The sequence below is a fragment of the Budorcas taxicolor genome, chromosome 25, assembly GCF_023091745.1.
Source record: "Budorcas taxicolor isolate Tak-1 chromosome 25, Takin1.1, whole genome shotgun sequence".
In the NCBI taxonomy this organism is placed as follows: domain Eukaryota; kingdom Metazoa; phylum Chordata; class Mammalia; order Artiodactyla; family Bovidae; genus Budorcas; species Budorcas taxicolor.
In genome coordinates this window covers 51716709-51730302 of record NC_068934.1, presented here as the reverse complement: position 1 = coordinate 51730302, position 13594 = coordinate 51716709, and the positions used below count along the sequence as shown (strand labels likewise).

General features: G+C 63.8%; 2 protein-coding genes across 3 annotated transcripts; one reads left to right on the top strand and one right to left on the bottom strand.

Annotated features, from left to right (window-relative positions):
- Positions 1-370: 370 nt before the first annotated feature.
- On the top strand, positions 371-5886 carry PGGHG (protein-glucosylgalactosylhydroxylysine glucosidase). Of its 2 annotated transcripts, none has more exons than XM_052662089.1 (14): positions 371-508; positions 764-1045; positions 1410-1620; positions 1695-2130; positions 2624-2743; positions 3121-3252; positions 3449-3560; positions 3735-3807; positions 4051-4187; positions 4325-4458; positions 4577-4672; positions 4747-4844; positions 4919-5130; positions 5205-5886. In XM_052662089.1, the coding sequence occupies exons 2-14, from the start codon at positions 787-789 to the stop codon at positions 5258-5260; spliced, it is 2076 nt and encodes a 691-aa protein (XP_052518049.1). In that variant the 5' UTR covers positions 371-508; positions 764-786; the 3' UTR covers positions 5261-5886. The 2 variants fall into 2 exon arrangements, with proteins under 2 accessions (XP_052518049.1, XP_052518050.1); XM_052662090.1 differs by having other exon boundaries at positions 371-531.
- A 2648-nt stretch (positions 5887-8534) lies between these two features.
- On the bottom strand, positions 8535-9584 carry IFITM5 (interferon induced transmembrane protein 5). The gene is made up of 2 exons (XM_052662461.1): positions 9393-9584; positions 8535-8747 (listed from the first exon to the last, which is right to left on the bottom strand). The coding sequence occupies exons 1-2, from the start codon at positions 9582-9584 to the stop codon at positions 8535-8537; spliced, it is 405 nt and encodes a 134-aa protein (XP_052518421.1).
- Positions 9585-13594: the final 4010 nt, after the last annotated feature.

Below are 13594 nucleotides of genomic sequence, written 5' to 3'. Positions count from 1 at the left end.
CGGGGCTCCAGAGGAGAGCCCCGGCCCCACCTCTCCTGGGGGAGGGCGCTCAGGGAGAGAGGAAGGAACCGGCCGCCGGAGAGGGGGGCCGGCGAAAGCCCTGTCAGAGCCACGCTGGAGAAGCCTCAGGGCACAGCTGGAGCTGGGCCTCCCTCCGCGCGGCCTCGCAGGCTGGGCCGCCAGACGCGCCCGGCTCGCCCTTCGCCCCCTCCTCGCGCACGCCCGGGGGTGGGGACGCGCGTCTGGCCCGCCCCGCGCGGCCCTGGGGCGGGGACCGCGGGGCCTTCCGGTGGCACGGCCGCCGCGGGCTGCTTCTCCTCCTGCGCCTGAGCGGCAGCGCCCGCTGGAGCCGAGGGACGCGGCAGGGCTGCGGACCCAGAGACGGGGCCTCTGGCCCGCCTGCCCGTCCTCTTCCCCAGCTGCTGGCCACACCCCGCCCTGTACCGACTGGCCTCCAGGAGGGTGAGGCCCGCGGGCTGAGGCTCCGCCCTTCCTGCCAGCAGGACCGGTTCGTGGGGGTGCGGCCCTGAGGTGGGAGCTGGGGCCTCCGTTGGGTCCCTGGATCAATAGTGGGGGGTGGGGGTGAGCATCTTCTGGGGGAGGGTGTTTCCTGGGGCGGCCTGAGAAAATCGGGGCCACCCAGGTGGGCACACGCCCCTCCCTCCACCTCTGGGGCCATCAGTCAAGTTCCAAGGAGAGCTTTGGGAGTTGCAGAAGACAGAGGCCCAGCCCACTGTGGGGCCTCTGCCCCCCGCTTTTGCAGGCCCCTCCGCGGAGTCACCTTCCATGGAGGATGCTGGCAAGGACGCCACCAGATTCACTGCCCATTCTCTGCCCAGTGACCCCCGGCTCTTGGCCACCGTGACCAACTCATACTTGGGCACACGCGTGTATCATGAGACACTGCATGTGAGCGGTGTGTACAATGGGGCTTTGGGGGATACCCACCGGGCCATTCTGCCCAGCCCCCTCAATGTCCAGCTGGAGGCCCCTGCAGGGACGGGAGAGCAGCTAACCAAGACCTACGCTCTGGACACCAACACAGGTAGCCCCTGGCTGCCCTCCGCCCACCCCCACCCCCCGCCATTGTTCCCGGGGAGCAGAAGGCCAGACAGAGGCTCCATCCCGGCACCTCCTCACTCAGGATGCCAGCATCCTGCAAAAGGAGGCTCTGAGAGGCCGCTTTGTGAGGCTTCCAGCCGGCGGGCCTCCCAAACGAGCAGGAGCCCGGCGGCCCCCATGTAGCTGTTGCTTCCCTAACAGGACAGCTGGGGCTTGGAGGGGGCTCCCTCACTGAAGGGAGAGGGGGACTTCATTCCCAGCCCACAGAGGCCGGCGGTTTGGAACTGTCCTCGGTGGCCCCAGGCGGTTGTGAGAATTGCCCCGTCTTCCTCTCCACCCTTCCCCAGGCTCCTTCCTGCACACCCTGGAGGGCCCCAGCTTCCGCGCCTCCCAGCGAATCTATGCCCACCGCACACTGCCTCATGTCCTGGCCTTCAGTGTGTCCATCACCCGCCTGGCCAAGGGGAGCTGGCCCGTCACAGTGCGGCTGCAGTCAGCCTTTTCCCCAGAAAGTCCGGACCTGGACCTGCATCTGGGTCCTGACTTCCAGGGAGCCCGGTAAGGAGGGGCAGGGGGCCGGCTGGGTGGCCAGAGGAGAGGCTGGTCCCTGAGACACAGCTGCCCTCCTGCAGGTACCTGTGCGGCCGCACGCTCAGCCCCGAGCAGCCTGGGGGTGCACGGCAGGAGGTGCACATGCTGTGGACGCCGGTGCCCCCAGCCTTGACCCTCGGAGAAGGGCAGGAGGACGCGACATGGGAGTTCCTGACGGTGGTGGGTGGCAGCCAGGCTGAGGCCCAGGCCTGCCTCACAGAGGCCCTGCAGCTGCAGGCCAGGCACGCGCTCTACACGGCCCACGCCCAGGCCTGGGCCCAGCTCTGGGCGGACTGTGGCCTGGATGTAGAAGGGCCGCTCGCCCTGCGCCAGGCCCTGCGTGGCGCCCTCTACTACCTGCTCAGCGCCCTGCCCCAGCCCGGGGCCCCAGGACGCGACTGCCACGGCCTCAGCCCTGGGGGCCTCTCCAACGGGAGCCGTGGGGAGTGCTACTGGGGCCACGTCTTCTGGGACCAGGTGCGCCGAGGGCCTCTGCCCGGGGAGGGGGCTGCGGCTAGGGAGGCCTGCTGGGGCAGCAGAGGCGCAGAAGGAGGAGGGGTCAGACCAGAAGGTGCAGAGGCCCAGAGCTGCACAGCTGCAGGACACCTGGCCGGGGCAAGGGGTGCTCCCCTCTGGGGAAGCAGTCACTGTAGAGAGGCCGAGGCGGCCACGGAGACTCTACCTGGGGACAGGCACGGCCAGCAGTGTGCTCTGGAAAGAGCCCTGGGCTGCTGAGGGGAGGGAGGGCGGAGGAAGGTGAGGCAGCCAGGACCAGGTGACCGCGGGGCCCTCCGTCCGCTCCCCACACCCAGACTCTGGCCTGAGCCCCGCCAGACGCAGTGCCCGCCGGGTCTGAGGAGTGCCTTTGGGGGATGCAGCGGTGGGATTGGCAGGACAGACCCAGGGGCGCGCTGGGGGAGGGGGCTGCTGTGGCCACGGCGAGAGACCAGGGGCTCTGCCACGGCTCCAGGACCTCTGGGTGCTCCCCGGGCTGCTGCTGCTCCACCCCGAGGCCGCCAAGGCTCTCCTGCAGTACCGCATCCGGACGCTCGGCGGGGCCCTGGACAACGCCCGCAGCCTGGGCTACCAGGTAAGGGGCCCCCAAAGGGCCTGAGGCCCCACACCCCTCTCAGGCCCTCACCCCTCGCCCCAGGCCCCCTCTGTGGGTGGGACCCGGACTTCCTGGATTCCTCCCCCAGCCTGTACTGCGCCAGTGGGAACAACAGTCGGAAGGGCCCTGCAGGGCTCCCCTCGCTGCCCTGCCCCAGGGCAGGGACACAGCAGATGCCGGGCGGAAGCAAGCTGGCCCACAGCGGGGACACCGTGGGCACTCCGAGCCTGCAGGGCCCCACAGCAGCCCCCGCCTCTGTCTGCCCTCCATGGCTGAAGGCTGGCAGCGAGGGGAAAGGGGCGGGCTGCCCCTGGCCCCCAGGAACGCAGTCGTCTGCTCCAACCCCCAACCCCCAGGGAGCCAAGTTTGCCTGGGAGAGCGCGGGCTCTGGCCTGGAGGCCTGCCCTGAAGCCATCTACGGGACCCAGGAGATCCACGTCAACGGGGCCGTGGCGCTGGCCTTCCAGCTGTACTACCATGCCACCCAGGTGAGGGGCCGCTGTGCCCCCCAGGGCCACCCTCCATGCCGCATGACTGCCTGCCTGGGTCTAGTCCCGTGGAGCATCTCGGAGCCAGGCCTTCATTGCTGGGTGCTCAGAAGGGCGGGCCTTGACGAGAAACGCAGGCAGCGATGGGAGCTAGAATCACAGGCGCCGTGGCCTCTGACATGCCCCCCCTCCTCAGGACTTGGAGCTCTTCCGAGAGGCCGGTGGCTGGGATGTGGTCAGGGCTGTGGCTGAGTTTTGGTGCAGCCGTGTAGAGTGGAGCCCTGAGGAGGAGAAGTACCACCTGAAGGGTGAGAGCGTGGCCGTCGCGGGAGTGTGGGTGACAGGCAAGGGACGTGGAGCCTGGACAGTCACAAGTGGACAGGCAGGCAGACGCGTGTGACCGCCAGCCCCACAGTGGCGACTGGGCCGGGGCAGGTGCCTAAGCCCCTCCGTGAAGTACCATCTTGCCCTTCTATGCCCAGGAGTCATGCCCCCTGATGAGTACCACCCAGGGGTCAACAATTCTGTGTACACCAACGTCTTGGTCCAGAACAGGTCAGACCCCACCCCGCCTCCACCGAAAAGGGGAAGGAGTGTGGCGGCTGCCCCCTCCCCTGCCTCACCTCTGCCCCCTCGCCCTGTTCCCTGCCCCCACTGCCCCTGCCCCGCCCCTCCCCCACCTCCCCCTGCCCCCTTCCCCTCCCCCCACCCCTGCCCCTCCCCCTCCCCCCACCCCTGCCCCTGCCCCTTCCCCCACCTCCCCCTGCCTCACCCCTGCCCTGCCACCTCTGCTCCTAGCCTGCGCTTTGCTGCTGCCCTGGCCCAGGACCTGGGGCATCCTGTCCCCAACCAGTGGCTGGTGGTGGCTGATAAGATCAAGGTGCCCTTTGACCCGAAACTGAACTTTCACCCTGAGTTTGATGGGTACCAGCCTGGTGAGTGGACTCGCAGCTCCTTCAAGGCTCTTCTCTCCTCCCAGAGGACCTTGTGTCCACCCTGGACGCCCCCTTCCTAACAGAGCAGTCCCTGCCCCGCCCCCACCTCTTCAGCAGCACCTTGCCCTACCCCCCAGGAGAGGAAGTGAAGCAGGCAGACGTTGTGCTCCTGGGGTACCCTGTCCCCTTCCCCCTGAGTCCCCACGTTCGCAGGCAAAACCTGGAGATTTATGAGGCAGTGACGTCCCCCCACGGCCCCGCCATGACCTGGGTAAGGAGAATGTGGGGCGTGGGGTGATGGTCCTCACAGCACCTTGGCATTGTCCCGCTGGCCTCAGTATCCCCTCCCCCTGCTGTGGGCCTCATGCCAGCATGTCCTCTGACCCCAGAGCATGTTTGCGGTGGGCTGGATGGAGCTGAAGGACCCAGGGCGGGCATGGGCCCTCCTGGAGAGGAGCTTCGCCAACGTCACAGAGCCCTTCAAGGTCAGCCTGGCCCCAGCCCGGACCTCCATGCTCACCACGCCCAGCCCTGCCCTGACCGCCTTGCTCCCCTGCAGGTGTGGACGGAGAATGCAGACGGGTCAGGTGCTGTGAACTTCCTGACAGGCATGGGGGGCTTTCTGCAGGCGGTGCTCTTTGGGGTCACGGGGTTCAGGTGAGTGCAGCGGCAGCAGAGGGCGGTCGCCTGCTGCCCCCTGCCCCCCTCACAGAGCCTTCCCTTCCCCCAAGGATCACCAGGGCCGGTCTGGCTTTCGACCCCATGTGTCCGGTGGGGGTCTCTGGAGTGTGCGTCTCTGGCATCTCCTACCAGGGGAGCAGGCTTGACTTCTCCCTCTCTGCGGGCCTCGTGACAGTTGAGGTCACGGCCCAGGCAGGGACCTGGGCCCCCTCTCTGGAAGCCGAGCTGTGGCCGTCACGGACTCGGCTCCCCCTGCCTCCAGGTAGGCGCCCCCCCAGACCCCACCCAAGGTGGCCCCAGTGTGTGCCTCGCCCCACGACGCCCCTCTCCCTGCAGGACGCAGAGTGTGCTTTCCCTGCTCAGCAGGCCGGATACAAAGGTCAGGCCTGTAGGCCGCACGGGCCGCACGCGCTGCCCCACGAGCTTCCTGGGAGGCTTTCTGAAGACGTTGAACAGCTGCCCCGAGCCCACAGGCCCCGCTCTGGGACACCCTTGGGCCCTGAAGCTCCATGAGCCCCTCCCCAGGCCCCCTCCCTGCAGACGGCCAGGGCTGCCCCCCGCTGGCCACGCCCCCCACTGGTGCCCCCGAGTGGCTGTACCTGCCCCTTCTCAATGCCCTCCTGGACCCCCACCCACCTCCATGTGGCAGCCAGGCTCCCTGTGGCCTGAGTTCAAGCCTCTGCCTCTAGCCGAGCCCCCAGTGACCCCTGTGGACAGGCCACTTCCCTGCTGCTCAGCCCTGTCTGCTCTCAGCCCCCTCGTGCCCTTCCCGTGGGGCCAGTTCTGCAGAGAAGCCTGAGGCAGGTGTGGGCCTCGCTGGGGAGGACCACAGGGTGCGGGGCGTGGGGAGGACTTAGGACCTGGGCTGCAGCTTCACCACAAAGGACTGTGTGTCACGCACCCGAGCCCGGGCACTCCTGGATTGCCTGGGGGCCCAGCACCCTCAGTCCTTGGCTTGTCTTGCCTCTGGGCCACTTCGGTCACCTCTGATGGTCTCTGTCACGTGCCTTCCTCGAAGAAGGAGGGGGTGTGGGGTGCGGAGCAGGGCCCTGCTCTCCCCGCCGACCAGCCGGAAGGACGGGGCACGCGGCCTCAGCCGAGGCTCCACCTGCTGTCTGCTCCAGGCCTGAGCCCCACAGCTGGCACAGCTGACTTGGGCTCTCAGGTCTTCCAGGGTGGGACGGCGTCTGCTGGGGAAGTAAAGCTCGGTCGGTGCCGGGCAAGCTGTGTCTGTGCTGAGGAGCCGACGGGCACCCTCCTGAAAGGGAGGCTCTTGTCAACGGTCAGGCTTCCGTTCCCTTGCTCATGTGGAGCAAGTGAGTCCCATCACGTCTGCACCTGCCTCCCTCCCCACCCCACCACCGCCCACCGCCGCCTTCATCTGGCAAACTGCTGCTCTCCGTTCTCAGTGGAGAGTTAGCCCAAGTTCCCCCAAAAGCAGATACCAGCAGGTGAACTGTGATAGACCAAAGTCCCTGAGGAAGAGAGGAGAGGGGTGGCGGAGGAGCTGGGGTCACCAGGGCCTGCCTGCGTGCGGCTGCGGGGAGCGTGGCCGAGCTACAGACCGGCTTCCTGAGTGCGCGTGGCCTCAGAATGGAGTCAGCGCTTGATGGGGCTCCCCCGGGTGCCCGCAGGCTCTCATTCAGCCGCTGGCAGTGCAGCAGAGGCCCAGGAGGTCTGCCAGAGCCAAGCATTTAGGCCACAATGGTCCCCATGAAGCAGACACTTGCCTCTGCAGCCCTGGAGCCAGATGTGGGCACAGGCGTTAGGTGGGGCTGGCAGGCGGCGCTTTGTCCACAGGACTGACATCACCTGACGTTTCTCCAGGCGTCTGTGCCACGCGTGCGTGTGTGTGTGTGCACCCACCTGTGCAGGGGAAGGAGCAACCCTCTGAGGGGCCTTAACAGGGTGGCAACACGTGTGTGCTGCCTGGCTGATCCAGTCCGTGGCAGCCCACTTGATCAGGTCCCTTCCTGGGGCAGGAAGCATTGCTGGTGACCTTCATCTGTACCTGGCTTAACTGCGCATTCTCTGTCCTCACACCTGGGTATGGGCTGGACACTCTGCCCCCCTCACCAAATGTGGGGACCAGCGGACCATCCCCTGCTTGGAGACCTGTATTCAACCGCACACAGGCTAAGCCCAGCTCCCAGCCTCTGTGTCCAGCAATGGGTTGTTCCCTTCCTGGGTCAGACCTGGAGCTTAGTGTTGAAACACTGCCTCCATGCTAGTCTGAGCACTGGCCTTGTCCTTGGTCCCGTGCAGGACCAGCGCCCAGGAAGGGGCAGAACTCCTCCACCCCAGGTCCCTCCAGCACAACCTCTGTCTCGGGCTGGCTCCGAGCAGCACACACTCGGCAGGGGCCTGGGGCACCGCTGGCCTGCAGCTGGGACCCATCGCTGCTGGCATGTGATGGAGACAGCTGGGCCAGCTGTGGGCTGTCACAGGAGGGGGGCCACTCCAGGGGCTCCAGGTAGAGCAGCTCCACAGAGACCTCCACCCCCAGCCCAGGCCGGGTGGGAAGGGACTATGGGTGGGGTGCTCAAAGCCCTGAGCCGCCCTGTGGTTAAGGCCCCTGCAATCAGCCTGCCCTGTCATTGGCCTGGCCACAGCAAGGCCCCAAGGGCCTCGCCCCCAGCCACACAGAGTGTGTGTACGTGTTTAGCAACCCCTTCTCTGGATCTGGTAGGGGATTGCATAGGAAGGTAAAATGATACGAGAACAGGCACGTGTGCCAGAGACACTTAGAAATGTCCACACCCCAAGTGTCCCTCTCTGTACAGTCGTGCGTGTGGGGGGTGCTCCTGTGCATGTGTGTGTGATGGACGTGTGCACAGATGGTGGTGTGACCGTGCCTATCTGCTTGTGTGTCTCTCTCCAGCCCCCCCGATCCAGGAGGGAGGGAACCCACTGCTGGGACGGAGATCAATCAGAATTAAAGGAATGTGAGGTCAGGAGGACAGCGTGACAAAGAGAAGGTCAGCACAGGCCCAGCCACGGGCAGGAACATGCAGGGCAAGGACGGATCTCACTGGCCAGGGACTCTCCTTAACACGCGTGCACACACGCTGACTCGAGGATGGGCACACACGTGGACTCTCAGACTCACCACACGTGTTCTGGAAGAGAGGCCACTAAACCACAGCGTGGCAGAGATCAAAAGCCCAAGTTCCCCAACTTCATTCTAAAATACTCAGGCGCCTCCGCCCAGAAGCCACAGGCTGCCTGGTGCCTGCACAAAGGGGACAGCCAGGGCACGGCCAAGCCAGCGGGACAGAGTGGGCCCCCGCGGATGCTGAGGGCGGTCCAGGGGCACTGGGCTGCGGTGGTCCCTAGGGTAGCTCCCCTCAGGAAGACGCCCTCCCCAGCCCCAGCCAGGAAGAGTCCCAGAAGGCACTTTCTGGAACCAGGTCCTTTTAATTGAACAGCCGAGCCTGGTGGGTGGAGAGGGAGGAGCTGGCCTGAGGGCCGGGGGTTAGGGAACTGGGGGCATCGAGCTGAGGGGAAGCCCCTGAGGCCCGAGCGGAAGACCTTCAGAGTCAGTGTTAGGTGCCCGGGCTAGGGTGGGGGTGGGCCTCAGCCCTGTAGATGCTCAGGGCTCCAGGGGGCTGGGGTAGAGCCCTGGGGTTGGGGTCCCTGGTCGGGACGGGGACAGGGCCCGGCCTGTCAGTCAGAGTCGGCGTCGTCGAACTTGGTGCTGAAGAAGGCGGCGGAGCCCTTGGCCAGCCGAGACAGGTGCAGGGCGCCGGTCAGCACCAGCGCCAGGAGCAGGAGCGGTGGCACCAGCGCCCACATCGTGGCCAGGATGTTGCAGCACTTGGCCTTGGAGCCGAGGCGCCGGGCTGCCTCCAGATCCCCAGCCACCTTCTGGTCTCGGGCCTGCGGGCCAGCAGCAGAGCCAGGGCTCCACAGGCTTGCGGGCACTGAGGGCCCCGCCACCCCCACCCCCGGCAGCCCCTGGGTCCGCACCTTGAGGGGCCCATGCTGGACCCTAACCTGGCTGGAGGGGAGAGGCCTGAGGGGGTGCTGTCTGGCTGGACTCACTCCCTTCACTGCCCCCAGCTGGACACATGGGCCTGACCTTCCCTGGGGGGTCTTGGGTGGTAAAGGGTTCAGCCCAAGGTGGGGCTGAAGGGAGCCTCTGCACCCTCCCACTCCAGTCAGTGGACTCAGTGGCCATCCCAAGCCAGTCCCTCCAGGACTCCCAAGGGTAGGAGTCCTCAGTGGTGCTGGGAGGCCGCCACCGCAGGAGCTGAAGCTAGGGAGCTATGCTAACGTGTGAAAAGCCCCATTTGAAAGAAGGGGCTCCCTTGGGATAGGCCCGATCTACCCTGGGTCCTTTGGGACAGACTAGAGCCCCCCCCCCCTTTCATTTTTATGAACAGCAGTCAGAAGCCCTCGTGGGAGGCAGGCCTCCCCCCACAGTCAGGCTGTAGCACAGCCCGCAGAGTCCTCCTGCACCCCGGCTTAATAAGCAGCCCCCACGAAATGCCCCTGGGCCCCCACGAAGCACCCCAGGCCCACCTTGATGGAGTAGGCCAGCGCCAGGAAGCCGAGGCAGCACAGGTTCAGGTAGAGGGTGCTGAACACCGACCAGATCAAGTGGTCTCGAGGTGGGGGTCGCGGCGCCCCCAGCGCCAGGGCCGTGTGGGCGCTGCCGTCGGCCTTGCGGGCCGTCGGGGCCCCGGGGTCCTCGCGGGGGTACGACGTGTCCATGGGTTCCAGCGCCGTCTCCTCGCTCGGACTCCTGCTTCGAGGGTGGGCGCCCCGCCGCTTATAGCCCCCGCCGCCGCCCGGCTGACCGGCCCGACGCTAAATATAACGACAAATGACAGCCGGCCGAGCGCCGCCGCGCCCGCCGCGCCCGCGAGCCCACCGCCCGCCCGCAGGGAGCCCCGCCCCTCAGGGAGCTCCCCCCCGCCGGCTGCCGGGCGCTGGGGCGCCGCCGGAGCCCCTCCTGCCCTGGGGTCCAGCTGGGGAGCCCCCATCCAAGGCGGCCGGCCCAGGCTCGCGGTGGCTGCGGTCTGCCCGCCAGAGCCCCCTCCCCCGCGGACAAAAGCGCGAGGCGGCGCCGGGTCAGGGCCGCTGGGGCTGGGTGCCGCCTTGGCTTCTGCGGTCCTCGGCAACGCCCAGATCACCGTCTGATCGCCCGTGTCCAGCCTTACGGATATGACAGTCCCCGTGAGTGCCGGTGGGAGGAAGCAGGCCACGTCCAGGTGGAACTGGACAGTGCCAAGGAGAAAACGGAGTGTGGAGAGAGAAAGCTGGGGGTGCACGTGTTGGGGGGCGGGCTGTGCCCGGGCCCTACTGTTGGAGGCTGCAGGGAGCCCTCCTCCCCCTTGGCAGGCAGCTGCCGCTCAGGCTGGTTGCTTCTTCCTCCCCAGTCCAGAGCTCTTTGTGGCGGATGAGCTTTTTATGTCTTAAGCCTGGTCTCACCTCCCTCCAGACGGCCCAGCAGCATCTGTGTGCCTGCAAATCACGTGTATGTCAAGGGCCAGATTGGATGTGAGAGGTGGACCATAAAGCAAGCTGAGCACCAAAGAACTGATGCTTTTGAACTGTGGTGCTGGAGAAGACTCTTGAGAGTCCCTTGGACTGCAAGGAGATCCAACCAGTCCATCCTAAAGGAACTCAGTCTGAGTAATCATTGGAAGGACTGATGCTGAAGCTAAAACTCCAATACTCTGGCCACCTGATGCAAAGAGTTGACTCATTGGAAAAGACCCTGATGCTGGGAAAGATTGAAGGCAGGAGGAGAAGGGGACAGCAGAGGATGAGATGGTTGGATGGCATCACCGACTCGATGGACGTGAGTCTGAGCAAGCTCCAGGAGTTGATGATGGACGGGGAGGCCTGGGGTGCTGCAGTCCATGAGGATGCAGAGTCGGACACGACTGAGCGACTGAACTGACTGACTGACTCGGATTGATATGACCAAGTGCCCGCTCCGTGGAGGAGGGCTCCTGGGTGCTCCAGCCTGCTCCTCTAAGGGAGACCTCAGGCTCCCAAAACTTCTGTCTGAGTTGGGACTGCTATAGCTAGTGCCCAGACCAGTGACTCATAAATCATAGAAATGTATCTCTCACTTTTCTAAAGGCTTGAAGATCTGAGATAAGGGTGCCAGCGTGGATGGGCCCTCATTGCAGACAGCCCGCTTCTCCCTGCTCCTCGCTGGTGGAAGGAGCCGAGGGAGGGATCCACCCTCATGACCTTCTAACCTCCTAATACCATCACTTTAGCATTTCAGTAGGGATTTGGGGGAACACAGGCATCCACTCCACTGTGCCCTCTGCCCAGTCCCCGCCCCCGGCACAGGCGGTGGCCACCGGCCACCTTGTGTGATGGTCCTTTTCTGCACCCTTTACCTGCCGCTGGAAGATGTGAGCAACGAGACATGTCGTCTTCTTTCTCTCGTCAGAGCCAGTTTATCCTCTGCCTGTAAGTCTTTGAGCAGCCCTTTCAAGAAGCTGTATCAGATGTGCCTTAATCTTTGTATTACTCATTTCTTAAAGGAGTTTTAATCTATTGGGCTTTAATTATACGTCCCTCACCCATCCAGCTCCACCCATTCCCCTGCCCCTTCTGCCCCTCACACCAAATCCGCTCGGTCCCAATTCCAGGATGGGCAGAATCTCAGCGCCACTGAGGCCGAGTCAAGCGCCCTTCCCCTGGATTAGCGCAGCCGCTCTGCCTTCCCTCTACAGCAGGCAGAGCGGGCTTGTTACAGCAGGAAGCACATGCTCCGTTCAACTTCTTTGACTCAGGAAATCTGCTTTCAGGCCCACCCCTTAGGCGATCTTGTCTGTTTGGAATATCCCTCGCAAACGGCCATTCTGTTCTAGGTTGTTTACTGAGACTTCGCCATTTTTGTGATGTACACAGCTTCTGGGGCAGCAGTTCTTAGATATAAATAAACAGTTGTGCCGGCAGGTGGCGAACTCCTTTCTTATATCTAACCCTTGGGTTCTCTCTGAGACGAACTAATACCTCAAAAGAACTTGCCTCTGAGATGCAGATTGTGCGTGATTCGTGGTGTACCTGGCTGCTCAGTTTTCTTGGGTTTGAGGAGCAATCTGGAGTCAATGTAACCAATTCTATAATCAACTTACCCTAACATGTGAGTCCTTAGGTCAGGAGGCAAGTGGTGTAACAGCTCTCAAGTGCTTAATCTGCACTACCAGGTTTTGCTGCTTGTTTTTCTAACTTGCAAACTTTGCTTTCCCAGTAGGACTTGCACTAGACCCAGTCCAGCTTAAACTGGCAGTAACTCACTTCGAGATCCAGTTCAGTTTTTAAATGAGACCCAGCCTGCCTCCGGATGGTAAACACCAACAGTTCCTAACATGGAGTCTGAGGACTGGGAGAGGATTGGACCAGCAGAACTCCACACGTGAAGAGTACAGCCAGGGGCTCCACACCGACCAGAAACTGTGTTGGGACTCACAGTCCCCACCTAGGTGCTGAGACAGATTTGGGGGGCTGGGGTTTTACATCCAAAATAGGGAACTCTGAAAGCTGTGGCTGGGGGGCCTCCCAGTGAGAGATTGGTTGCCCAGTGCAACCAAGGCAAGGCGTGGGTGCCCAAGGGGTTGGGGGGATGTCTGTGTCTCCACTGTCCCAAAACGTCCTCCTTCCCTGCCTCATTAGGAAAGGTACATCCTTCACACTCAGATAAATTCAGATCTCGAGTCTGGTCCAGAAGAGAGAAAGATGCTGTGAGGACACTGCCCCCTGGTGGGTGAGTGGCCGGCGAAGGGGCCTGAGCTGAGGGAGGGTGGGCCCCGGGGCTCCTGGGGGGGCTGCGAGTCTGGGAGGAAGAGATGGAGGCCCCAGGAGTGGGGGGCCCACTGGGCACTGGCCTGCTCAGGCCCTAGGGGATGGGCAGGGGTGGGTCCCCATCGGGAAGGATGGGCACTGCGGTCCAGCAGGGGGGCCCCTGAGTCACGGCCCCTGGTTGTCACCTGGACCCTCACCGCCTCTCCTCCCCTAGTCTAGGGACCAGAAGATGGTGGCCAGAGCCACGCTCCACTGCCAAGTGCCTGGACGTCTGCGCCCTGGGCCTGGGCCTCCTTCTGACCATCAGGGTGATTGTTCTTGTGTGTGCACACCTGACTGCCACCAGAGGACTTTGTAGTTTGTGCAGGATAGCAGAGGCTATTGCCCCTGGCAGGCGCCCCACGGGGCCCCCTGTCCACTGCTGGTCCTGCCCCTGAGGCCATGGCCCTGCCCTTGTCCCCACACTTTTATAAAGCAGTTTATACCTGAATAAAGCAGTCGTTGGAAGGACTGATGCTGAAGCTGAAGCTCTAATACTTTGCCACCTAATGTAAAGAGCCAATTCATTGGAAAAGACCCAGATGCTGTGAAAGATTGAGCGCAGGAGGAAAGGGGGCAACAGAGGATGAGGTGGTTGGATGGCATCACTGACTCAATACCCATGAGTTTGAGGGAGATAGTGAAGGACAGGGGAGTCTGGCATGCTGCAGTTCATGGGGACATGACTTGGGAACTAAACAACAATACCTGTCAACAATTGAACTCAATACACGTGCTAAGTCACTTTAGTCGTGTCTGGCTCTGTGCGACCCTATGGACCTAGCACCACCTGGGAATGCTCTCTTCTTACCTAGAGCAGACAGGAGGCTCCTTCCCCCAGCATCCTGCTGGCCAAATGCTGCACCCTTGGGAACTTCAGCTATGCGGAGGGCTGGCAGAGCAGCCAAGGA